General features: G+C 51.3%; 2 protein-coding genes across 3 annotated transcripts in view; one reads left to right on the top strand and one right to left on the bottom strand.

The window, feature by feature from the left end:
• FANCA (FA complementation group A) overlaps nt 1-14770 on the top strand; it is a 52032-nt gene extending 37262 nt beyond the window's left edge. Inside the window, exons 28-43 of the mRNA XM_023732600.1 lie at nt 1196-1372; nt 2331-2404; nt 4100-4228; nt 5184-5268; nt 7434-7585; nt 8138-8240; nt 8911-8967; nt 9146-9250; nt 10223-10335; nt 11262-11400; nt 12540-12602; nt 13027-13132; nt 13654-13729; nt 13834-13990; nt 14289-14381; nt 14590-14770. Of these exons, the coding sequence (XP_023588368.1) occupies nt 1196-1372; nt 2331-2404; nt 4100-4228; nt 5184-5268; nt 7434-7585; nt 8138-8240; nt 8911-8967; nt 9146-9250; nt 10223-10335; nt 11262-11400; nt 12540-12602; nt 13027-13132; nt 13654-13729; nt 13834-13990; nt 14289-14381; nt 14590-14703 (1743 nt within the window). The 3' untranslated portion in view covers nt 14704-14770. The remainder of the gene's footprint in view (nt 1-1195; nt 1373-2330; nt 2405-4099; nt 4229-5183; nt 5269-7433; nt 7586-8137; nt 8241-8910; nt 8968-9145; nt 9251-10222; nt 10336-11261; nt 11401-12539; nt 12603-13026; nt 13133-13653; nt 13730-13833; nt 13991-14288; nt 14382-14589) is intronic.
• Nucleotides 14771-15100: 330 nt separating this feature from the next.
• ZNF276 (zinc finger protein 276) lies at nt 15101-26753 on the bottom strand. Of its 2 annotated transcripts, XM_004377772.3 has the most exons (11): nt 26678-26753; nt 25657-25960; nt 25265-25311; nt 24747-25193; nt 23745-23823; nt 22589-22672; nt 18250-18354; nt 17789-17864; nt 17329-17446; nt 15655-15754; nt 15101-15382 (listed from the first exon to the last, which is right to left on the bottom strand). In XM_004377772.3, exons 2-11 carry the CDS (start codon nt 25938-25940, stop codon nt 15115-15117), a joined length of 1608 nt encoding a protein of 535 aa, XP_004377829.1. In that variant the 5' UTR covers nt 25941-25960; nt 26678-26753; the 3' UTR covers nt 15101-15114. The 2 variants fall into 2 exon arrangements, with proteins under 2 accessions (XP_004377829.1, XP_023588363.1); XM_023732595.1 differs by lacking the exons at nt 15655-15754; nt 26678-26753 and having other exon boundaries at nt 15191-15382; nt 25657-26621.
• Nucleotide 26754: the final 1 nt, after the last annotated feature.

Raw genomic sequence — 26754 nt, 5'->3', positions numbered from 1 at the left:
GACTAAATTCACTCAGCATAATGCCTTCGAGATTCCTCCATGTTATGTTTCATGGATTCATTGTTGTTCTTTATCGTTGTGTAGTATTCCATTGTGTGAATATACCATAATTTGTTTATCCATTCGTCCACTGATGGGCACCTAGGTTGTTTCCATCTTTTTGCTATCGTGAACAGTGCACAGTGAACATGGGTGTGCATATATCTATTTGTGTGATGACTATTATTTCTCTAGGATATAGTCCAAGGAGCAGGATTGCTGGATCGTATGGTACTTCTATTTCTAGCTTTTTAAGGAAGCAGCAGATCGATTTCCAAAGTGGTTGTACCATTTTACATTCCTACCAACAGTGTATAAGTGTTCTAGTCTCTCCACAACCTCTCCAACATTTATTATTCTGTGTTTTTGGGATTAATGCTAGCCTCATTGGGGTGAGATGGTATCTCATTGTAGTTTTGAGTTGCAGTTCTCTTGATGGTTAATGATCATAAGCATTTCCTTGTGTATTTTTTAGCCACCTGAATATCTTCTTTGGCGAAGTGCCTGTTCATATCCTTTGCCCATTTTTTAATTGGGTTATTTGTCTTTTTGTTGTTGAGGTTTTGCAGTATCGTGTAGATTTTAGAGATTAGACACTGATCGCATTTGTCATAGTCAAAAATTTTTTCTCAGTCTGTAGGTTGTCTTTTTACTCTTTTGGTGAAGTCTTTGGATGAGCATAAGTGCTTAATTTTTAGGAGCTCCCAGTTATCTAGTTTATCTTCTGGTGATTGTGCATTGTTAGTTATGGTTTGTATTCTGTTTATGCCATGTATCAGGGCGTCTAGCATTGCCCCTATTCTTTCTTCCATGATCTTTATCGTTTTAGGTTTTATATTTAGGTCTTTGATCCATTTTGAATTAGTTTTTGTGTAAATTGGCAAACTTTTAAAATGAAGATGCTAGATTCGGCAAAGGTTCGAGAAGGCAGATATGCACAAGACCCTGGGTCGGCACCACCTCTGGCAGCATCTGGTGCAATGATGGTCTTGATACAGTGGTCCACTTTGAAATGTGTGGCTGGGATAGTGGTCAGATGTACCCATGGGAAGGGCCGCAGCGCAGGCAGCGCTGTCCTCTGCATGTGGGCTGTGGGCAGTATGTTTCTCTTGATTATTTCCTAAGTCTCTGATGGAGAACATGTCTTTATTTTCAGTTCCAGTTTGTTGTGTTGAGACTGTTCTCTGAAGCCCGTGAGCCTCCCTGTCTGGATGTCACCAGGGACCTTCTCTGGAGGCCCCTGTGCCTGCCTTCCACAGACTGGACAAGGGCCGCCCTCCGTCTGTGGAGACACAGGACGTTCCGAGAACTGCTGAAGGAGAAGGAATTTCAGGTAAGGTCCCAGTGCCCCTTCTCTCCTTTACACCGTACTCATGAGTTTCATCAGAGAACTCCATGTGTTCTGGGACAGGTGTGAGGGGGCAGGGCAAGTGTGAGGTCAGGATGGGAAAGGGTCTGATGTGTCACTTGAGCAGCAACACAGATATCTGTTTTTAACTTCAGAGTTTTATTGCATAATTATAGCTTTATATGCCGCTGTAAGAAATTACACAGACAAGATGTCTTCTGTGCTTTGCATAGTTTCCCCCAATAGTAACATTTTGCAGAAATTTTCAAGAGGGACTAAAATGTTCTTGAGTTCTCTGGCAGGCTCACAGTGAAGAGCTCGACCTTTTTGAGCCATGGCTGTGAGCTTGCCCTGCAATGGGGCAGATCCCTGGAAGCCTGGTTGAGTACCAAGACACCCGCACAAATGCCCCTGCCAATGTTCTTGCCAACATCCCCAGTAACATCCCCACCAATGTCCTGGCCAGCTTTCCCAACAACATCCCTGTTAACATCCCCTCCAATACCCCTGCCAATGTTTCCACCCACATCCTTGGTAATGCCCCCACTGACAACCCTAACAATATTCCACCCAGTGCCCCCAACAATATTCCCTTCAGCTCCCTCAACATCTCTAGCAACACTCTCGCCAACGCCCCCACCAGAATCTCTACCAATGCCCCACTAATGCCTCTCCCCCATCAGGCCAGTTTTACTCTGGTCTTCTGCCTCTTTCTAATTTTTAATGTATTTCCTGGATGTTTGCCTGGTGGTTTTGGTCTTTTGCACAAAAAAAAATCTCAAGCTTGGTTTATTACATTTCTTCAATTTTTTATTGCTAACTATCAACTATACGGAAGAATAAGTGTGCCTATTGCTGTCTAGTGTCAAGAGTGACGATGTGGTGAGCAGTGTGTACCACAGCTGGCTCCAGCCCTCACGTTATATTGCTCCTTTCCTCTCAGTTAACTTACAGAGACTGGCTGCAGTTGGAACTAGGAATTCAGCCTGAAGTTGATATTCTTTCAGACATAGAGAGGTAAGTGTTTACAACCTCACACAGTCTTCATCATCTTCGAGTTTCATCCTGTCTTCTCAATTTAGTGTTCAGGTTAACACAGGACCTTTGAGCATAATTTCATTCATTCATTCATTGCTTTATTCAAGAAATTTACTTACTGAGCTCCTGCTGTGTGCCAGACACTGTTCTAGAATGTTCTAGAAGCTGGGGATACAGCATGAACATGACAGACCTCTGCCATATGGCAGATGGAATCACCCGCTTGGGTTCCAGCCTCCCCCCTCCCCCAACTGGGTGTCCTGTGTGAGGACTGCACACCCTGAGTGCTGGGGTCAAACAGGTGAACACAAACTGGACAGGAAGGGCCACATGGCAGTAAGTGACGGGGCAGCAAAGGCAAGGCCTTGAGGTGGGCAGCGTCAGAGGGGATGAGGCGGTTCGCAGTGAGCGCCACCCTTCACCCCTGCCATGAGGGCCAGGGTGTGGGCACAGCTGCCAGTGTTTGCGAGGAGTGGACGGAGCTCATTGTGGGCAGACGGGAAGGCCAGCAGGAACGCAGCTTTTCTGGGGAAAGTGCCAGGCAGTGTGCAGTCAGAGGCACAGAGGTGTGAATCAGGACGACTAGGCCCCTGTAATCCTGGTGCTGGTCATGGAGGTGGTCAGGAGAGGCCAGGCATGCCGTCTGCTGTGCACAGGGTTCCACAAAGGTAGACGATTTGTTGAAGATTATAGGAAGAATGTGAGAGGACCCACCTGAGATGCACAGCCCCTCCACCCCCCACCCCCAGAGAGCACACAGAAGGGAGAGGAGGATGGTGTGAATCGTTGGGGAGCAGGGGAGGGTCGACCTGTCCTCTGCACACTCCTTCTCTGTGGGTCAGAGCTCCTTTCTGGCACCTGTGGGACATGCTTGGCTTCCCCGCACTGTGCTGCAGTGTTGGGCTCTGGACCAGCAGAACGTACATAGGAATCGTAGGAAAGGGATGGCTGTGCAAAGAAGAGTGAGCTGCTTTTTCCTTCAATAGACACTGTAGCTTCTCAGGTTTGGGTTCACAACCTGTGAGGGTGTACTTCACATGCTCGCTTGTCGCAGGCTTTCCTTCCTCACCTGCTCGCCATCGCTCATCTTTAGGGTAGGGTTTGGATATGCCAGGACAGGAAGGCAGTAAGGGGTTCCCGTTTCCTGAGTTGAGGCTTCATCAGAGCCACCTGTTAGGTTGAAACTGTGCTTGGGCGCTTAGGTATGTATGCACAGCGGTATGCGGAAGATGTGGGCACAGGTCTCCTGGCTCCCAGCCACCCTGCTGCTCATCCCATGGGCTGTTTCTGCATGGCAGGGCCATCCTGTGCACGCCATCCACAGTCTGGGCCCGTGTTTCCCCAACTCTCCCCTTGCTTGTGGGCCTCTGGGTCGTTCATAGACACCTGGGTCAGCCATAGCAGATTCTCGTGCCTTTGCCCACTTTGCTGTCCAGCTCAGCAGCCATGTGGCTGGTGGTCAGCCCTATGGCCCAGGCATGCTTTTGTTTTGTGGGGGGTGGTCATGTAGGTCACCCTAGGAACTGGACCATGAGGACTCACTCCTCCTCTGAGGTGCCATCAGGGAACCAGCAGGTGCACATGCTCCAAGGCATGAGGCTTACCTGATTTGGTGGTACCTGGGCCACATGTTTTCTCAGTGTTGCTGGTGCTGACACCTGTTCTCTGTTGCAGGCGAGACTTCCACCAGTGGGCAATCCACCAGTGCTACCTGCCTGAGCCCGCGTCCGCGGGGGGCTGTGATGGAGACCTGGAGGTGGCCTGTAGCATCCTCACTGAGGCAGTGATAGACTTCTTTCAGAGGTCAGTACTCATGTGTCTGCAGGAGTCCAGCTCAGTGCAGAGGGCATGGCGAAGCACATCAGGGCTGCAGGTCTGAGTCAGCTCCAGTGAAGACGCACCTGGACTGCGGTGCTGAGGGCAGCATGAGAGGACAGAGCAGGTGTTTGCAGAGGTCCACACTCATGTCTGGTCTGGGGGTGGGAGGGTGTGGGGCCTGGATCAGAACAGGAATGCGTGGCAGAAGCTGGGGGTGGGAGAACTGAGCCCTGAGAAAATGGTGCTGGGCTGTTGAGGCACAAGGAGGTGAGGGAAGTGAGGGGTGAAGAGAAACATAGGGTGAGGGCAAGGGTGGGGCTGACAAGCCCACTCCAGAAATGGAGTACAGCTTATCTGTTTTTGCTTTTGTTGCTTGTACTTCTGGTGTTGTATCGAAGAATCCATTGCCAAATTCAAGGTCATGAAGATTTATCTCTATGGTTTCTCCTAAGAGTCTTACAGTTTTAGCTGTTATATTTAGGTTTTTGATCCATTTTGAGTTCATTTTTTTATGTGGCATGAGGTAAGGGGGTCCAGCTTCGTTCATTTGTATGTTGAGATCCAGTTGACCCAGCACCATGAGAGTGGGCATCTTTGTCTCATTCCTGATCTTAGAGGGAAAGCTCTCAGTCTTTCTCCATTGAGGAATGTATCACATTGATTTTCATATGTTGAACCACCCTTGCAAACCTGGGATAAATCCCACTTGGTCATGGTTCATAACTCTTTTTGTTTGTTGCTGGATTCATTCTGCTAGTATTTTGTTGATGATTTTGTTATTATTGTTTGATTTCTGTGTCAGTAGCTCCCTTGAAATGCAGTGGTCACCAGGGGCATCCAAGGTGTGTGACCACGCCCCACATCAGTACAGCAGGAGAGATCAGGAAACCCACAACACAAAGGAGATACTGAAGAGGCTGTTATTTTGTTTTCATTCCAGCTCACGGAGTTATGACCACCTGGAGAATTCTGATTTGGTTCCCGGAGGCCGCGCAGTAAATCAGGATATTCTTTCCAGATTGCAGGTGAGTTAGAGGACACCAGCATCAGCGGGTCCCTTTGGTGAAGCCTCTCTTAATACTTGTTGTAAATTTCTACAGTGGGTCCTAACGCAACCAAGTAGAATGAAGACTCTAACCTCCCATACCAATGCTGAGATCCAGAGTGACAGTGTGCTCTGAATTCACTTCATGTGTGAACACCACAAAATACAGAAACCAGAGCTGTGATAACACAGCTTTCCGTGCACTTGGGGACATGCACACCAGCTCTGGTAACAGAATTGTTGCTGCTGCACTGCTTTCAGCTTGCTGATTCTCAGCTGCTCCATGTGGAGGTCAGGCTCGGGGGAAGGGTGTTAATGACCCTTCACCTGGCACAAGACCTGAGAGTGCAAAGACTCTGGAGGTGGAACTCTTCTCCAGTGAGGCTGTTGGCACTGCACAGCTGCTGGGTCCTTCTCGCCGAGGTAGACATGGGTGCAGAGACAGCGTTTTCTACACACACAGACACGTTGGTGTGGAGACTCTGTTCCTGCCTCAAAAACAGGCAGTCCATCTTCAGTCAGACAGCCTGCTGCAGTTCGCTCTCTTGGGGCAATTAAGGCCTGGCATGAGGACGAGCCTGGAGCAGCTGAGTCAGGACTCAGGGCAGTGCAGGCCCGTCCCCTGCCTGCTGCTGGCTCTGCACACCCGGGCATCTGCACTTCTGGTGTGTAAATGCAACCATTTTCCCTTGTCACTTGTGTTGGTTTTGTGCTTTCTGGTGTGCCTCCTGCTACTGCTCTTCAAGTGACGAAACGTGGGAAATGAAAAATGGAAATCATGGAGGTGTTTTTGCACATGGAGGAAACTGACAAATGAGGAAAATATCCCACAAAGAAGGGGAGTCTGGCTTGCCCCATCCCTTGTCCCTGATGCGTGTCATTACTGTGTGGTGAGGTGGACCAGGAGTTAGGGGTGGCAGCAGGTCAGACGAGATGTGGCTTTTGCCTTCTGTCTGGATTGTGCAGGTGGCCGGCACACATGCACTGTTTGTCACAGACATGTGCGTGTCTGCTGTGTGCATGCAACCCATGCCAAGTCCCTGTGCCCCCTACACGGAACCTCACCTCCTTCAGGCTGCATTGAAACATCACCTCTCAGTGAGGCCTTCTGGTCTACCCCTCGTCAGACTACCCCCCAACCCTTGACTCAGTTTCCCCACAGCATGCACACATGTGACTCTGGGTGGTGGGCAGACATTTCTGAGTGAGCAATGCAGAACAGTGGGTCAGACTCTCAAAGGATGAAAGCTGTGATGTACAAATGCAGCCTAGTCAGAGCTCCATGAAAGTTTCTAGAAGCAGCTGCACTCAGTTGGCTCCCAGAAGTGCCTGGATGTCACCAGGGTCCTCCACAGCCCCCACACTGGACTGTCATGGGGACACAGGATAAGACCAAGCCAGAGGGCAGGGGACGTGCATAGAAGCTGGTCCCACGACCTCAGCCCTTTGTGATAGAAGACAGCTTTAGACACACTGTCCACACACACTTGACTGTGAGAAAGAGAAATGCCACCATTAAAATACTTAGGGTGCAAGTCACAGTTATTTTGAGCAAAACAAGCATAGTTTTGACATTTAAGTCACGTTTATTTTCTTCAAAGATGTCAGTGTCATAAAAGACAGAGACATGGTAGAATGTTCCTGATTAAAGGAGGCCGGAGGCTTAACAACCAGTGACCCGACCCTGGCCAAGCCTGCACTGGGGGTGGTGCTGTGAGGCTACACTGAGGCCAGATAGAGGCATTGCTTTATTGGTAAAAATGATGTGGACATGTGCTGTGGTCACATGAGGGCACGTCCCATCCTGGGAACATGCCCAGGAGAGCTTGGATGCCAAGGGCTGTGACTCTTCGTGAAAACTCACACATAACACCTGTGCGCACATGGCTCCATCTTGCATGCATGAACACACAAACATGTGCACACATATCGAGAGGGCTAGTAAATGATAAGGCAAATGGTAAAATGTGGCAGTAGGTGAATCTGGGTAAAGGGTATGTGGGTGTTCCTTGCATTTTTTTTTTTTTTCCTTGTAGATTTTTGTAGGTTTGAAACGATTTCCAAGGAAGGTGGTTTAGCTCCCTGATTGCCATCTTCCAGTGCCCGTCAGGTCTTGGAGAAGCCTCACCCTCTGCTGTTTTCCAGGAAATGGTTGCTGAGCTGGAGCTGGGACGGAGTGGTGCAGCACGAGGACACTTCCTCTTCCAGATTTTCTGCAGGCGGCTGCAGGCGCTGGGAAACATGTCGACAGTGGCCGCCCACCTGCAGAGGCAGCGGGAGCTGCTCCTGCACAAAAGGTACCGGGCAGGGAGGGCACGGCGCTGACTGTCAAATAAAAGCATTGTGGATGTGCAACGCAGCACTGCCTTCAATCCATTTCCTTCCATCAGGTCTGCATTCCTGTCCACACCACCCCCAGCCATGAGGGCTGCTTCTCCATTGGGTTCCATATAGAACAGGATCTAGGGGGTTAGAACTGTGACTGACTCTTTTGAAGGGTTTAGCCTAAGGAACTTGTGACAAAATAAGGAGAAATATGTGTGCTTGGAGATGTGTGTTGCAGCTGTATTTATAACAAAGGATTGGAAAGTGGTTTAAACTTCCTATCACAGGGGTTTGTAGCACAGGAAGTTTGGTCACACTGTGGCATGATCTTTGACCTGGCTTGCATGCAGTGTTAGAATTGTTTTCTCGGCAACACATTTTGAGTCTTTGCAGTGAGTCAAGCCCAGTATGAGCAGTGGACACCCCATGGCAGGGAACAGGGGCTACAGTCTGGGATTCCTGCTGCCCTCCAAGACAAGAGCAGCCCAGGAGCCTTCGCCACTGAGTGCCCCCTTCTTTTCCAGGATACTCCTCGGCCTGCCTCCCAGCATGCTCTTCACCAGCCTCCAAGGGCAGCCAGCTGCTGTGGACTGTGATGAGTTCTTACACTTCGTCAACTCCGAGCTGGTGGGTGCCTTGTGGTCCGTGCAGGGAGAGGGGGAACTGGAGAGCATTTTGCGGCCAGTTGCTGGTGCCCGCGGCCCTCAAGTAATCTGTTTCCTGACTCTGGAATTGCTGAGGGAAGGGATGAAAGTAAAATGGGGAGGAAAAGGTTGTTGGCCCACCAGCTCACATCTTCACAGAATGTTCCTCAAGCTTTAATCACTAGGCTACTCACTTCATTCATGTTCTTTCCCGTTGGAGAATATTTGAGCATCACCCAGCAGGGCCTGCCCCTCCTCCCACCTCAGACTCTTGTCCTGGCAGCACATGATTTACACACCAGCAGGGACACAAGTGTGTCACAGTCATGAAGTGACAGGGAGGTGACTCTCAAAACCACCACTCTTATGGGGAGCAGCTTCTATTCCCAATGGAATTCTTCAAAGTGTCTGACTTTAAAAAATGCACAAATGTGGCCAGAAAAGGTGGGAGCATGGCGGCTTCAGAAGCCATTCATCATCTTCTGTGAGTCCTCTCCCTTGGGACAGCACACATACACGGTCAGATAGGTGTGGTTCAACAGAGGGACTTCGGGCCACTCTTCACAGTGTTTCCTTCCACAGCACACTGTGAGCAGTGTCTACAGCTGCCCTGTGGCCTCCTTTCTCACTGGCTTCGTGGCTCTGTTTTGCAGAGAAATTTCTCCCATGGAGGTGCTCTGACCCACGACATCACTGCACACTTCTTCCGGGTAATCCATTCTCTCTTTGGCCTTTCCTTGCACCCACGTTGCCTGCCCAGCAGTCATTTGGAAGACCCTGGGCCCCCAGTGCAGGTGGCAGGGCCCCATGAGGGCAGGACTGGCGGGCGCCAGGCTGCCTTGCATCTGTATTGGGGCAAGTGCTGAGTCTAACCACATTGTCCCCCAGGGGCTCCTGAGCACCTGTCTACGTGGCCAAGACCCCCCTTTGCTGGTCAACCTAACCCTTGCCACCTGCCAGACTGAGTGCCCAATAATCCTGACCTCTGCCCTGGTAAGCCTGGAGATCCCTGCTCCTTACAGAGGCCATGCGACCTTGGGCTCCAGCCCATCTCTTATCTCCTACGGGGGTTCTCATTTTCCTGATGATAAGAGAAAATGTCAATACAGATAACATTGGTCTTCAGTTCTCCAGAGGCATCACCAGCCTCTTTTCTGCCCTTATCCTGCCTCAGAACCTCCATGAGCAGGCAGGAGGGGAGAAGCATTACCTCAGGTGGGGACTTTGATCCGCTAGACTGTTATCCATAGGTTTGTGGTGCTCATTGACTCACTGACTTATTCGTTCACTTGTTCACTGATTCACTGACTCATTCGTTTACTCGCTTGCTCGCTCACTAACCAGTTCCATATGCGCTTAGCACTAACTTTGAGCCTCTGCATCCGCATGAGTGTTAATGCCTGCCCCTTCTGCTGTCTTGACTGCCATCTCTCACGACTTAGGAGCAGAGAGGCTGCCTCAGCTCCCTGCCTGATCCTTTCACGTGACCAAACATTCTGGGGTCAAGGATGTGGGGAGGGCAAGTAGAATACTGGCCACTGGCTGCATGTGGACTTTGGTTTCAGAGGCTCTTTTCCCTCAGAGCAGTATGTTCCCGAAAGTTGTCCTGAGTGTTTTGGCAAGTTCTCTAGCTTGCAGCTGAGTGGCAGAACTCATTAGAAGAGGGCCATTTTGTGTTTAAAAGCGCTAGCTCTTGGCAGTGGCTCAGTTCCTGGTCACTAAGGACATCTGAGGTCCAGGCCAGGTGGCATTTCCTCAGGCTGTGCCTGCTAAACTCAGCATCTTCCCTGTCAGAGCGTCAAGACGGCCCCATAGAGCTGTGTGAGTCTCAAGGAGATGAGACACTGAATTTGACATCACAAAGCATGAACTAGTGGCCATCAGGAGGGTGTCATCGGCAGGGGCACTGCTGGCTGGGCTCCTCATGGTCACTCCGGGTTGAAGCCACACCCTTGTTCCTTGTAGCTGTGGTGGCCGTGCCTGGAACCGGTGCTCACGTGCCAGTGGAAGCAGCACTCGCAGAGCCCACTGCCCCGAGCATTGCAGCAGCTGGCAGAGGCCAGGGACCTGGCCAAGAGGTGAGTCTCGGCCACTGGATGGGGGCGCAAACGGTCATTGGGACCTACCCTGAGTCCTGCTGGCAGTATTTTGCATCGGAGGGCACTATGGAAACCCCTGCCAGGCCCGCTGTGAACAGCAGAACACCCAAATGCTGGGTGAAGGCTCCATCACGTTCTAGGGGAGATTAGCCTTCCTAAAACACCCTGACCGCACCCCACCCCCCCACCGCCATACATCTAACAGGGTCCTGGTGTGGGGCCCCAGCCCTGCCCAGACCACGGAGCCCAGGGCTACGTATTACTGGGAGGCTGGGTGTAGGGTGCTGCCTTCTTACAGGTTAGTGAGGACTAGCTGGTCCCCATGTAGCCTGTGTGACTACTCTGGAGTCCCTGATGCACCCATGCCCAGTACTGCTGAGGCCTGTGTGGGGCTGGGACAGTCAGGTGCTCTGAGTCAGCCCCATCCAGCCAGAGCCCACGGTGCAGAGGCTCAGCCCAGCCTGACGTAGTACCGTCGGCCCTGACCTGCTGCACTGTGCTGTTGGGTACACTGTTTCCTCACCCAGGGACCGAGGGCCCAGCCCCAGCCTTGTCCCTTGTGTAGCATGCATCCACTCCCCAGACACCTGTCTGTCCATACCTGTAACAGCCTCACATGGGGCCCCTTCGTGGGACAGGCATTCCCAGCAGCTGGGGTGGGGGTCTTTGGCCTTGGAGTGTCTCTGTCCCAGAGACCCTCTCACAGACTTTCCAGGAGCCCAGGGGCCCCTCTTTTGGGGAGGTGGCACCTTACTGGCACCATGAGAGCTGGGAGTACCAGGACCCTAGGAGCCACTTGGTTGCAGCACCAGCAGCAGACAGGCCCCTGGGCAGCGCCTGTCCTGTGCTATGGTTGCGGTTAAGGCCCTTGTTATCACACTTTTGTTCCTCTGTTGTTTTCCAAGCTTCCTCTCCCTGGACACCACCCTACCCATTCCTCGCCCCACCTGGGTTTTTGCGGCCTCTTTGCATTTTGCCATCCAGCAAGCCCTGAGAGAACAGGGCAGGAGGGAGCTGAAGAGGCTGGACTTCGAACGAGAGGAGGCAAGAAACAAAGCTTATTGTGTCCGTTTTCAGCAAGCGGATTCAATGCATGTTTTAACCAGCAAGGACAAGTGGGTCTGGTGTCTCTTCTTTTTATTGCGAAGTAAAACTTCAATTATAGGCCTAAGTAAGATTTTGATTCCAGGCCTTCTGGTGAGCATACCTTCGTTTCTGAAGTGTTCACTTAGCCTGTTTTATCCTCAACACAACCAGGGAGGTGCTATGAGCCGTCTGTGCTGAGAGCTGGTGGTCCCCATGCCAACCCTATTCCCAGCTCCACATGTGGACGGGAGGGTGGAGTGTGTGGGTGGGTACAAGAGGTCAGCTCTGAGCTCCAGGCTGGCAGCCTCAACACCCCCATAGGAGCCCTGGCACCATCTGGACCCTGTCACTGGGTCAGTGTGTCTGCCAACCTGGAGAGCCTGCCTACCCACTGCACCTACACGCATTCCCTTGCCCAGGGCACCTCCAGCACCAGGAGGGTGTTGGAGGTCTAGACATGGTGTGAGGGCCCTCAGCCTCCTGAGGAAGAGAATGGAGAATACAGAAACCAGAAGCAGCGTAGCCTGAACAGGGTGGGGTGAGGCCCCCTGGTCCCCTCCTCTTCTGCCTGCAAATGCAAGGAAGTCCACCTGTCCTCATGCTTGCCCCACCTGAAAACCCCTTTTCCCACCCTTATCATTTAAAACCTAGCAGGAGGATTTTTCTGAGTTTGTTTTCAGGTTTTTGTACCTTTTTGGAAGGAATTTTGGTGGCTCCACAGGCTCTATGCCTAGGCCTTGCAGCGAGGGGCCACCTCCCCAGCCAACGGAGCGCAGGCCTGCGTCTGTGTTGGAGCTGGTTTGCCTTGGACAGGGGCTCTGCAAACACTACCTGGACAGGGGCTGCAGGCAGGTTGAGGGGTGGGGAGTGCAGTTGAGATGACAGCTGTCTCCTTTGTCGGCACTGTTTTCAGCTGTGTTTAAAGGACGTAAAATGATTCTGTAGCAATTTGTTCTGTTACTTTAAAAGCAGTTGGAATTTCTTTCCTTCTGAGTAAGCCCACTTTGGGCATGTAAAGGCCCATCAGGAGGCACTGTCTTACTTAGGTCGCTGCACTTGGGACAGGTGGTTCCAATGCTGTCGTGCTCTGTTGGCAGGTGGTGCTGTTCCTCTTCTTCTTTTCTATGATGGGTCTGCTCTCAACATACCTGGCACCCAGTGTGAGTCCTGGGCTCCCATGGCCAGCACAGTGCCTGGTGGGTGGGATAGCCCCTCCTCAGACCTCCATGGCGCAATCTCGGGCCAGAACTCCTCTCTGAGGGCTTATTCACGGATGTGGACAGCCCCTTGGCTTTAAGCCAGCCCATGCCGCCGCCCTCCCCCCAGGAGGTCCGTGTGTGGCCATTGTGCAGGTGTCCCAAGACCTGAAGCAGTAACAGGTGCTCCCTCTGCTGATCTCCTGTGTGCGTACCTGTTGTTCCATCCCGCAAAGCAGCCTCTGCCTTCAGCTGGCACACAGATGAAGGCAGCAGTGCAAAGGCAGGAAGTAGCTCATGTGTGGGTCTCTGTACACACCCTTCACCACCCCCAGATGGAGGTCAGGGCCTTGGCAAGTGCTCAGTGTCCTTCTCCCGTGCATCGCAGGAAGCCATTGACCCTCTGAAGACATTGGACGTTTGTGCGGAGATCCTTGAGTGTCTGGAGAGGAGGAAGGTGCCCTGGTTAGCACTCTTCCAGTTGACAGAGACAGGTGAGGGACGGAGATGGGTGAAGACCCCGTTGACTATCAGGTGCCAGTGACTTGGCTCCACCCAGTCACAGGTCACGGGGACATCCAGTCACAGGGTGCAGGGATGCAGAATGTCAATGTGGGGGATGGGGAGTGGGCCCTGAGGCTCCCACATGGCTGTCCCTACAGCTCTACCCCACTCTGTATCATCTTGTTTGGAAGTAACTTTCAGATGGTTAGGAATGAGCGTCTTTGCAAACACACAGGACAAATTCAGTACCAACTCCGTTAAGCAAAAGGAAAAAAAAGGAATTTATTGAAGCATGTAATGAGAAACCCTAGGAGTCCAATGTGCCCACTTGACCATGCTGGCATACCGAGGAAGAGGGGCCCCCCCACTGCAGCTGGGCACAGGCCCACCAGCTGCACACAGCATCCCCATGTCCCAGAGGTGTTCCCCCACGAGCAGAGCCCAGGAGCCCCAGTGCTTACTAGGGGTGGGGGTGTCAGCACTGAGAGCGAATGCTGTTGCTGTGTTGCAGGAGCTGGGCTAGGCCGGGTCCTGCTCCGCGTGGCCTCTGACCAACACATCAGGCTGCTGCCGCTCGCCTTCTTCAGGTAGCATCCTGGGCCCATGTCCACACAAAGCCAGCCCCTCAGTCCCATGACTCCACTGTGTGATGTCTTGTGTAATGGAGCACTGTGTACGTCTTTACCTTCAGTCTGCTCCCCCGCCTTGACCCCAACGCCCTCATCAGGGAGGCTGCCTTCTTGCATGTCGCCGTTGACATGTACCTGAAGCTGATCCGGCTCTTTGTGGCTGGGGAGACAAGCACTCTCCCGACTTTGGCAACCCAGAGCCAGCAGTACCAGAACCAGGCAAGTGTGGGGGCCAGGCACAGTCCACACCCCTCCACCAGATGGGGCATGGCCAGCATACCCTGTGTCAGCCCACATTGGGGTGGATTCCAAGCTGGTTCTTGTGGGCCAGACGATGCCCCTGGGCCTGCAGCAGTCCCTGGGCAGGGGCAAGCCAGCTGCCACACAGCCTCTTCTGATGAGGAACCTTAGGGTAACCACAAGTGCAGAACGGATACACTTGTCCTGCCCTGTGGCCTTGCTGTGTTCTCATACACCGTAAAGCACCTTGACCAGCCTGTGCCTATTCTCTCTCCAGGACGACCCACTGGGGCTAATAACAAAGGCGCGTCTCTTCCTACTGCAGTCCATACCTCAGTGCCCGGAAAGGTGCTTCTTGAACATGACAGAGGTAACACTCACCTTACTGTTTGTTTCTAAATCTGTAATCACACTGAGGTTCTGATGCCTGGTTGGAGAACTCAGCCGTCTGGGGCTTAGGCTGCAGTGCCAGGGGTCAGTGCTGTCGCCACCCTGGCACGTGCCTGGCTTTCAGGTGTTGGTCAGCTCAGGCTCTCATTCCACAGGGGCTGCATGGCTGAGCATGTGTTTTTTTGCAGTTGCTGGCCACTGGCAAGGACCTGGACCCAGAGGTGAGCGCCGCCCTCCAGAAGAGGCAGCAGGCTCCGCCCAACCTGGACCCAGACCTGTACGGGGAGCCCCAGCTCTTCTGACTGGACCTGGGGAGGGTGGGGCTGCCCACCAGCCTGGCTGCTGTGTAAATAATTTATTGTGAGCACAGCCTTAGGGCTCTTGTTACACTCAAACATGGATCACGAATGTCCTTGATTGCTTTAGTGGGAGGAGTAATCAATATTTTAAAATCTGAGTCTGGCTCCAAGTCACTTGGTATTTGTGGGAAAAGAACTGCTGCTCCCACTCGGGAGCCAGAAGGGTTCACAGGCCACGCACTGACACCCCCCACCCCGCCCCAACCCATTGAGGGAGGTGGTACCCACCACCCCTGATGTGCACTGTGTGGCACAGTGTGCAAACTCCTGGAAGCTGTGCTAGGCTGGTCTGAGGACTGAGACCATCCTCACACTCATGGAGCCCTGGTGAGCTGTCTGTCCCACCTGCTGGCCTCAGGTGGGCTCGGGCTTCACAGCCTGGCCCTCCTCCGTCCCCAGGGCACCTGGCAGCCCAGGAGGCTCTGTCTCCAAGGGTCTGGCTTTGTCCTGGGTTTGCGTCAGTGGGTGAACCATGGACATATGGACGTTCAGGTTGTGGGCCTTCTCAAAGCGCCGGCCGCACTGGTCACAGGCAAAGTCCAACTCAGTCTCAGCCTTGTGCTTGGTCATGTGGTACTTGAGGGAGGCTCTCTGCCTGCACTGGAACCCGCAGACTTCACACCTGAGGGGCAGCATGGGTGAGCAGGATACATGAAGATGACACACAGACATAACCCCATGCCCCATGCAACTCCACACCCAGTCTACCCACTCACTGTAGGGGGATGCATGTGCAGTTGCCCCTACACCCTACATGTGTGCAAATGCCTCCATGCTGGACATGACTCTGTGTCCAGCAGGACCCACACCCGGCCTGGCCCCGTTACTACAGAGGAGACATGCATGGAGACACCCCCGTGCCCAACGCAACCTCATGCTAGCCCACCCACTCACTGTAGGGGCTTGGCTCCCGAGTGGCGCATCTGGTGCACGAGGAGGTGCTTGCGCTGCTTAAAGGTCTGCCCACACTCGTCACAGATGTAGTTCCGTACCTCTGGGGACCAAAGGGGGACATGTGTCACCTGCACACCCACTTCCTCATGAGAGATAGATGATAGTCAGAAATGTTATCCTCAAGAAAAGCAAGTTCATCACATACAAGATGAGGCGTGGCCATGCAAAGGGCCTCGTTTACTTTACAGAGGAAAGGTGACTCTGGTATCAGCCATCTCACTAACACACTTCTACATCACTTGATACAGTGCATACAGTGGGATGCCCCTCATAAATTTTGTGCATTTCAAGCTTGTTTTTCCACCCTGACTTCTTATGGTCTGTTTCACGTTTTTTAAAAAATCCTGACAAGTACAGTCTGGCAAAGATGCTGGAACTAACACAAGTGTCCATTAACACAAAATGGTTTAACTGTGAGGTAGCCCCACAGGTACATGTGACTCAGTGATGGAGTGAATGAATTGGCAAATAAACCTTACAAATGCGAGAGAGTGAAAAAGGAAATTGTAGGAGACTTCTATAGTAAATCATTCTATAACACTTTGGGCAGGGCAGAGGGCGGGTAAGAGGAGGGACACAGCACGTGGCCCTCCTGCTTCCTCACACGTGTGCCATCACATCACTGAGATTGGGAGTTGTAAAACAGATGTGAGACATGAGCGCTGTAAGGGATCACATTGTGTACCCCCAAAAACATCTGTCAACTTGGCTAGGCCGTGATTCCCAGTATTGTGTGACTATCCACCATTTTGTCATCAGATTTGATTTTCCTGTGTTGTAAATCCTACCTCTATGATTTTAATGAGGTGGGATTAGTGGCAGTCATGTTAATGAGGCAGGACTCAATCTACAAGATTAGATTGTATCTTATTGAGTCAATCTCTTTTGAGATATAAAAGAGAAAGCGAGCAGAGAGCCTGGGGGACCTCATGCCACCAAGAAGGAAGAACCAGAAAAGAAGTGCTTCCTTTGGACCTGGGGTCCCTGTACTGAGAGGCTCCTAGATCAAAGGAAGACTGATGACAAGGACCTTCCCCAGAGCTGACAGAAAGCCTTCCCCTGGAGCTGGCACCCTGAATTTGGAATTCTAGCCTCCTAGACTGTGAGAGAATAAATTTCTTTGCTAAAGCCATCCACTTATGGTATTTCTGTTATAGCAGCACTAGCTAAGACAAGCACTCTGCATGCTGGTGGAGCAGGGATGGAGGGGTGTGGCCGCAGGGCACTCGCTGTCTCCTTTGCACTTTTCCTACTGAAATTTCTATAACTCATGCTTTATTTTTATAATCCAAAAGAACACAAAAATGTTTTAAATGACAACACTCTCAGGAGGCTGCAGAGACCTGGCACAGCTTCTAGATGGACCCTGAGTGAGGAGCTGTCCATCTTACAATTTCCCATGTACTCAGTTCACTATGTGCCCTTCACCATGTCTGACCTAAAGAGCCCTGATGAGCAGTGGGGAGGGGCCAAGAACAGAAGGGCTGGAGATTCACAACCACCATGGACAAGGCAGACCCCGGGTCTGTACAGGAACAGATGTGTTCTGGGCTGCTGCCTGAGAAGCCAGCAGGGGCGCCACCTGCCACGGAGGGTCAGCATTGTGGCAGTTACCTGTGTGGATGAGCTTCACGTGGCGCTGCAGGTAGCGGTCAATCATGAACACCTTGTTGCAGCCAGGGTGTGGGCAGGGCCTCTCACGGACCTCTTCGTGGTGCTCCTTGATATGCTTCTGCAAGACCAGCAGACTCTGAGCACCACCCAGGACAGCACTGCCCCTCCCAGGCTACCTGCTCCACACACAGGCAAGTGGGCTCTGCCAGGCAGGCCTTCCCAGAAGGAGGACAGAGCCAAGTGTTCCTCACTGGGCAACAACCTCTCCTTCAGAGCTTCACTTTGCTCAGGCCACAGGCTGACAGTTGGCTGCCCTCTTGGGCCAGCAGTGCTGGTTCATGTTAGTCCTAGGCTGGCATCCTGCACCTGGCTCTGCAGGAACAGAGCACCACCCAGATTCACCACCATACCCCAACATGGCCGCTCCTCACCCCCATGACCCGCAGTGCCCACTGCTCACCTTCATGCCATCAGCACCCCTGTACACGGCTGTGCAGCCCTGGTAAGGACACTTGTAGATGGTGGGCAGCTCCTCCCTGCAGGGCAGAGAGAAAATGAGTGAGCCACCCTACAAGGACCCACACACGTGCATCCACACCCCCACCCAACACACACACGTGCACCCACACCCTATACACACGCCCCTACATCCACCTACACCCACATCCACTTGCATGTGCACATATGTACCTACACCCCTACCTGCACACATACCCACTCATATCCGCATCCACCCACATGCACACACGTGCATGCACATGTGCACATGTATGCATGCCCCACATGTACGCACGTGCACCCATCCCCCCACATCCACCCGCATGCACATGTGCACCCACACCCCACCTGCACACATATACCCACACTTGGCATCCACCCACATACACGTGTACCCATGTGCTTCCACTGCGGGCTCCTCACCTCTCACACCGGAATTTCTTCTTCCAGCCCGGTTTGGGCCCTGGTTTCTTTCGAGTTTTTGGTTCTTCAGAATGCTTAGCCTCTTCACTCTTCCTACTAGAAACCCTGCAAACACAGGAGGAGCTGGTGCCAGGCACAAGTATGGACTCCCTTCATGTGTATTTTTATCTCCTCAAGTGTGAACCAAGGCTTTTCCTAAGTTTTGATGGCAAGGCCGTCTTGGTCTCCATGCTAACTCTGACCAGCCTCAGACTGACCTTTGCCTCCAAAGCTGTACACTCAGTAAAGGTACAACAGCAGGACCTCGTACCAACCATGGGGGGAGGGGAGTAGCACAGGATGCACCTGCTACTTGAACTGACCTGCAGCATGAGCACATTCTCTGAACTAAAGCTTGACCCCCTCCTAAGCATCAAAATCAAAAACTTTTGAAGAAAATTATGAAAACATTTTCGGTGACTATCCTCCTCCTTAAAAAGTATGTTAAAAGAACCTCTCTGAAAACAATATTCTATGCAAACAGTAACCAAAAGAGAGCTGAGCTAGGGTGATGATTTTAATATTAGACAAAATAGACTTAAGTCAAAATCTGCTATAAACGACTAAGAAAGACATCACATAATAACAAGAGTCAGTTTATCAAAAAGATATAACAATTATATATGTGCCCCAAAATACATAACGCAAGCACTAACAGAACTGAAGGGAGAAACAGTTCTACAATAAAAGCTGAAGACTTCAACACACTACTTTCAATGGACAGACCATCTAGAAAGTAGATCAATAAATACAGTCTCTAATATGAACAATACTATTAATCAACTAGACCTAAAATATATATAGAACAGTCCACCCAATAACAGGACAATATACATCTACTCCAGTGCACATGGAACATTCTCCAGGACAGACCAAATGTTAGGTCACAAAGCAAGTCTCAATAAATTTAAAATGACTGAAGTCATACTAAGTATCTTCTCTGACCACAATGGAGTGAAATTAAATATTAATAACAGAAAAAAAACTGGAAAATACATAAATACATGGAAACTGAATAGCACATTAAACAACCAATGGGTCAGGAAGAATTCAAAAGAGAACTCAGAAAATACTTAGTCAAGAGAAAATGAAAACACAACATATCAAAACTTATGGGACACAGTAAAAGCAATGCTGAGAGGGAAACTTACAGCTGTTAATGCCTACTTACGTTTAAAAAGAAAGATGACAAATCAATAATTCAACTTTACAACTTGAACTACAAGAGCAAACCAAACTCAAAGCAAAGAGAAAGACAGATAACAGATCAGAGCAAGAGACAGATGAAACAGAAAATAGAAAAAGAGAACCAATGAAACCAAAAGTTGTTTTTTTGAAAAGGGGACATTACTACCAACTTTAAACAGAAATAAAAAGGATCATAAAGAATATTACGAACAATTCTATGCTAACAAATTAGATAACCTAGATGAAAGGGACAAATTCCTGGAAACATATAAACTATCTAAATTGATTCAAGAAAAACCAGAAAATCTCAACAAACCCATAATAAGTGAAGAGATCGAATGAATATCAAAAACCTCCCAAAAAAAGACAAATTCTAGACCAGAATGCTTCACTGGAGAATTATACAGAAGTGACCCTAATCCTTCTTGAACTTTTCCAAAAAACAGGAAAGGAGGGAACACTTCCTAACTCATTCTATGAGGCTAGCATTACTCTGATACCAAAGCCAGACAAAGACACAACAAAAAAACCCCACAGTGGGGAAATACTAAATAGACAATAGATAAGTGATATCTTGGGTGAAGGGTGAGACAGTACACAATACAAGAGAAACTAGCACAACTTGTACAAGGAAAGGTCATAGAAGCCCCATAGACACATCCAAACTCCCTGAGGGACTGAATTGCTGAGCGGAGGGCTCTGGGGACCATGGTCTCGGGGAAAATCTAGTTCAATTGACATGACACAGCTTATAAAGACAATGCTCTATATTCTACCTTGGTGAGTAGTGTCTGGGGTCTTAAAAGCCTGTGAGCGGCCATCTAAGATACTCCACTGGTCTCATCCCTTCGGGAGCAAGGGAGAATGAAGAGAACAGGATACAAGGAAAAGATTAGTCCGAAGGACTAACTGTCCACAGCTACCAAGGCCTCCACCGGACTGAGTCCAGTATAGCTAGATGGTGCCCAGCTACCACCACTGACTGCTCTGACCAGGATCACAACAGAGAGTTCTGGACAGAGCTGGAGAAGGATGTAGAGCATAATTCTAACTCACAAAAAAAAGACCAGATTTACTGGCCTAAAGGAGACTGGAGAAACCCCGAGGGTATGGCCCCCAGACACCCTTTTAGCTCAGTGGTGAAGCTACCTCCGAGGTTCACTGTTCAGCCTGGGAGTGGACAGCCCCGTAAAACCAAATGAGACTAACGAGGTACAGGAGTCCAGTGACAAGGGCCAGAAGGCAGAAGGGGACAAGGAAGCTGGTGATAGGGAACCCAAGGTTGAGTAAGGATATTGTTGATGTGTAGTGAGATTGTTAACCGTTGTCAGAGGGCAACATTTGTAGTAACTGTTAAATGAGACACTATTTTGTTCTGTAAGCCTTCATCTTAAGTGAGAATAACAGCACAATTGGAAGAGTGTAGTCAATGTCACTGAACTGTGCATGTAGAAATTTTTGAAACGGTGTATTTTTGGTCATGTGTAATTTCACCAAAAAAAAAGGTTGAGAAGTTAGAGGGTTAATATGTTGTGGGGTTGTTAACCAATGTCATAAAACAACATGTGTACTACTCTTTCATGAGAAACTATTTGTTCTGTAAGCCTTCACCTGAAGTACAATAAAATAATTTAAAAAAAAAAAGTCTAGTACTGGTATAATGGTAGACACATATACCAATGAAACAGAATTAAGAGTCCAGAAATAAACCTGTACATCTATAGTCAACTGATTTTCAACAAGTATGCTAAGCCCATCCAATGAGGAAAGAATGAACTTGAATCCATACCTCACACCATATAAAAAAATAACTCAAAGTAGATCAAGGACCTAAATGAAACTCTTAGAGGAAAACACAGTGGTAATGCTTTGGGTCCTAGTCTTCAAAAACGGGTTTTTCAGATATGACACCAAAAGCAAGAACAACTAAAGACAAGATAGATAATTGAACTTCATCAAAATTAAAATCTTTTGTTCATCAAAGGAATTTATGAAGAAAGTAAAGAAACAACTCACAGACTGGGAATAAAATTTTGGGGACCAAGTATTTGGTAAGAATTTAATATCCAGACTATATAAAGAACTTCTACAATTTAACACAAAAAGACAAACAACCCAATCGAAAAAAGGGCAAAGGACTTGAAAACAGACATTTCATCAAAGAAGAAATACAAATGGCCAACAAGCACATGAAAAAATGCTCAACATCATTAGTCATTAGGGAAATGCAAACCAAAACCACAATGAGATACCACTTCACGCCCACTAAGATGGCTATGGTTAAAAAAACAAAAAACCGAAAACAACAGGTGTTGGTGAGGATGCTGAGAAATTAGAACTCTCAGCCATTACTGGTAGAATTGTAAAATGGTACATCAGCTATGGAAAAGTTTCGCAGTTTCTCAAAAAGTTAAACAAAGAATCATCATATGATCCAGCAATTCCACTCCTGGGTGTATACCCAGAGGAAGTGAAAGCAAGAACACAAACAGAAACTTGCAGAAACATCCCAGCATTATTCACAATAGCCAAGAGGTAGAAACAACCCAATATCCATCATCAGATAAACGGATAAACAAAATATGGTATATACACACAATGGAATATTACTCAGCCATAAAGAGAAATGAAGTCCTGATACATGCTACAACATGAACCTTGAAAACATCAAACTGAGTAAAATAAGTCAGTCACAAAAAGACAAATATTGCATGATCCTACTTACATGAGTTATCTACAACAGGCAAGTATAAAGAGATGAAAGTTTACTGGTGGTTATGAGGGATGGAAGGGAGAGAGGAAGGGAGAATCATTGCTTAGTGGGCACTGAGCTTCTGTTAAGGGTGATGGAAAAATCTGGAAATGGATAATGGTGATGTTTAACAACAAAATGGTGATTAATATCACTGAACTGTACATGTAAAAAACATTGAAATGGCAAATGTTTTCTTACATGCATATTGACCTCAAAATAAATAAGAACCTCTCTGATGGCCACCAGCTGCTCCTTCCTGCCCTGTCCCACCTCATACCCTGCTGACCCCCACACTCTGACCCCACGCTGGACACCATCCCCCAAACCACCTCTTCCCAGGCCAGACAGTGGCCTTACTTCTTCTCCGGGTACGGCTCAAAGGACTCATCAGACGACGGGGCATTCTGCTTCTTGTCACGTTCATCATCACTCAGGAAGTCTCTGGGGAGGAGAAAGGACCCTCAGCCAGGCCCCGGACAGGGGGCAGGCCAGGTGGGCCAACATTCAGTTCTCCCAGACACTCCCACAGAAACCTAAAATGCCCAGATCTCCAACCCCACTTCCTAGCAGGATGGGCCACTGAAGTTAAACAGGCCAGGAGACCACTCGCAGCTGCGTTCTGAGCCAGGATCCTGCACTGAAGGGTCCCTTAGAGGCCTCACAGGGCATGAGACCCCCAGAGCAAGTGGCTTTGCCCCAAATGGGCTTCAGAACTTAGCTCCTCACCCTATAACTGCAGGCTCCATCTAGCTGTCAGGTTAGCTCTTAGTCATTTCAAAGTTCACACAGGCAAAAAAACAAAAAAATCCTACCCATCTGTAACCTTTACCCTAACATGTAAGCTGCTACTAAGTCTGCCGGGCAGCACACACAGCCATGCCCACAGGCTCCATGCCCCAGGTGGCCAGCCAGCCCTCACCGTGGTACTTCCAGAATCACTGGTCATTCATTTTGAGCACCCACGGAGGCAGCAACAAAATGGTGCTGTCCTTCTCTGGCCTAGACGAGGGCTATGTTGACCATCCAGCCAGACACAGGAGAGAGCGGACCCTGAGGAAGACCTCCAAGGAGAGGTTCTGTCCTCCTCCACCCCTCCTGCACGAAGCCTCTGCTTCAAGTTACAGCCAAGGGCCTCCTCTGCACTGGTGACATCTGGGGTTCGGATAAGACTGAAGGCTTTAAGAACAAGAACAGTGAGCAACAGGGAAGGACCCAACCAGGAGGCAGCTTTAACAAGGGAACATCCACCTGCCTGAAGTCAAAGAGAAGACCACCATGCTCCTCTGTGCTACATCAGGCCAGGGCCCTCAAGGCCTGAGAAGCCCCCAACAGGAAAAAACCTTGCCAAGTGCAGTCCTGAGGCTACCTCAGAAGCCTCCCACCACTCCTTCCTCCCAACCTTGAGAGTAGGGGGAGGGTCCTGAGCAGGGGGCCAGGCAGCAAGCACCTAGGATGGCGGAGTTTGGTTTTCGAAGAAGAAATTTTAGGCTGTTGAAACCCACTCTTCTCTCACCCCTCAGAAAGGTCACTGAACTCGTCTTTTACCCGATCATCCGATGTTGAAGACAGAACCTGCTTCTCACTCAACTGCCCTGAGAAAGAGAAAAGGTTCCTCTTACCACAGTACCTCCTCAGCCTCAGACCCCATGCACCCCATATCCAGTGCTGGTCACAGAAGCCCTGGGGAATGTCCCACATGAGCAAGCCCAGCCCCTCCATAGGTTCAGGCTCTGTCCTTGGGGGGAAGGGGTACCTATATGCTGTGGGTGGTCTCAGATATTGAAAGAACCATTCTTATCAAAGTATCTTGTGAAAATAGTTTAAAAGGCCAAGTGGTACCAACATGCTCATGAAGCCACAGCAACTCCCTGCCCATCCCTGTCCCAAGGCTCCTTGACCCACACCGATCTGGACTTCTTTAAAGTGCCACCTACTGTGACACAGGAGTAGCTGAGGCTACTTGAGGGCTGACAGAAGCAGGATGGAAAGCTGGCCCCTGCCCTCCTAACACCCCTAGCAGCTGCCATGGGATCCGACGCCAAACAAGGGGCCTGTGTTCTCCCTTGTCCACACTGGTCCCACTGGATTGTCCTCAGGATGTCTGGCTGAGGTCCAGGGAGTGACCTGCAGCTGGCCCAAAACATCAGCCTTGACAGCAGCAGCCCTCCCCCTCCCCCAAACCCTATGGACAAGGGGCCCATTATTCTCTCCCTTCAGGCCTCTCAACCCACGGGAACAGCCAGTGCCCTCTGCCCAGAGCGTGGGGCTAGAGGAAGACTAGAGGCCTGAGGCACGTGTCTTTACAGAAACTGCTCAAACACGCTGTTCATGAAGGGCCCAGGGCCCTAACTAGCTGGCAGCCCTGGCTTCCTCAGCCCAGCAAGCAGCTGAAGGCCCCTCTGAGGGGCTGAGCCAACTCCCCTGCATCCCCGCTAGCCCCTTCTGCAGCAACCCACAACCCCCCAGCTTAGGATGATGGAATCTGGGTCTAACACAGGCCAGAGGAGCCTCCTACCTGGAGCCCCACTTGGGGGTGGACTTGGCTGGGGCAGGGGGCTCTGCCCAGGCCCCACAGGACTGCCATCTGAGGGAGGCTGGGCCACATCCATGCTGGGCAGTGCCTCTGTCTCAGCCTCAGCTTTGGTCCCTCTGCCCTGGCAGTGCTGGAGGGCAGCCCCAGCAGGGTGGGGCCCCCAACTGGGGGTGAGGTGTGGGGCTGTCTCCTTGTCCCACTCCCACTTGACCGCCAGCGTGCTGTCCAGCACGAGGGCCCCGCAGCCAGAGTCTGTGTCCATGACGTAGTCGTGGCCCTGGCTGCAAGCCCACACAGCCTGGATGACACCGCAGTACTCAGAGGAAAGTGTCCTTTGCAGGTTGGGCAGGGCCCCACAGTCGGCTGCGTGCCCGTGTACCCACCCAACCAGGGCCTGCAGGCACTGGGGGCTCCACGTGACCAGGTCCCCTGAGGAGAGTTGAAGAGTCAGCCCTGGCCAACACCTGCCACCCCGGCTGCCCGTGTACCCGGACACTCACCCGGACACGTGCCCTCCTCTGCAGCAGTCTGGGGCTGGGTCCCAGCCCTGCAAAGGATTGGATGGCCATGAGCAGGAGGAGCAGGGCCAGCAGCCCAAGGCTCTGTCCTACTTTCACAGCTGTCCCCAAAGTCTCAGAATGTCCTGCTGTCCTTCAAGTGCTATCCACTCTCCCTGAAATACTGTGCTCTCCCCTTCCTCATAGCCCTGCTTGAGCCTCACCTCCCACCCATCTTCCTGTCCACCTCCCTCCCCACACTTGCGTAGTGGTGCTCACACTATGTCCCCTCCACAGAGGTTCCTGGCCAGGCCTGCTCCCACACCTGCACCCAGAACAGCACCTGCGGTGCCTGGTGGACACTCCCCAACCAGTGAGTGCAGATGAGTGCCTACTTTGCACAGGCCTTCTGGCGGCGAGTCGGGGAGGCGTTGACCCTCTGCAGGAAGGAGCTGAGGAGGCTGTGGCACTGGTAGAACTGGGCATGGCAGTTCTTGCAGACGAAGGGTGACAGGGCTGGGTCCTGGAGAACAGGCACCCCTAGCAGGCGCTGGAAGTCCCTGATGAAAATGCGCTCCCCCGGGGGTGTTCTCCCCACACTTTCCCCAGACCCCCTGCCGGAGATGCTGCGGAGACTCCTTGAGGAAAACTTTCCGTGGCAAAGGCGGCAGTGCCCCATGGCAAGCGCCCGGCCTGGTCCTGGGCAAAGCAGCGGGGGACGTGAACGGGTCAGCGGGAGGCCAGCTCCTGAACTCAGCTGCTCTGCTCAGCTCAGGCATCTGGGAAAAAGCGCCCGAGGCCAGGAACCCACTAGCCGAGAAGCGGAGAAAAGTGCTGGGCTCTCAGCTTAACACTCAGGCCGAGACAGGCCTTCGAGTGAAGAACTTCTAGTCCAAGAAAAACTTTCAAAAGATCCTAAATAACTCCATAACTCCGATTAAAGTCCCTCTCATCTAGGCCCCCCTCACACCGAACCCCCTCACCCAGGTGCCCCTCACTCAGAGCCCCCAGCCCCGTCGACCTTCACCCCGTCGCCCCACACACCATGCCCCTTCACCCTGGCCCCCTTCCCACGCCCGGGGAGACTAGAAGTAATAGTGCTGGAGCCCAGGCTCCCCGTCCGCCCAGGAGAATGACGCAGAGCCCATACGGCCCACCGAGCAGTAACTCCCTGATCCTCGCGACCCCTCAGTCGGCTTGAGGCGCAAGGCTGAGGTTCAGAGAGGGTGAGCAGCCACCTCAAGGTCACAGCGCGGCGAGCTCGGCGTCCCCGGGCCGGTCCTCCCCGCCCCGAGCGCTGGCCCTAACGGGCCGGGCCGCCCCTCCACCCGAGACTGCTCGGCAGCCTCTTCGCCCCTCCTCCAGGAGAGACCTGGCCCGCGCCCCAGGCCCCCGGCCCGAGCCGGGCCCACATACCTGCCTCCTCAGCGCCGTCCTCGGCCGCGGCCACCGCCGTCCCGTCCGCGCTCAGCCCACAGCTGCGGGCAGGGCGG

The sequence above is a fragment of the Trichechus manatus genome, unplaced genomic scaffold (assembly GCF_000243295.1).
Source record: "Trichechus manatus latirostris isolate Lorelei unplaced genomic scaffold, TriManLat1.0 scaffold00053, whole genome shotgun sequence".
Classification (NCBI taxonomy): Eukaryota; Metazoa; Chordata; class Mammalia; order Sirenia; family Trichechidae; genus Trichechus; species Trichechus manatus.
Note: the sequence above shows the minus strand (reverse complement) of the source record. Positions and strands in the feature narration are given on the sequence as shown.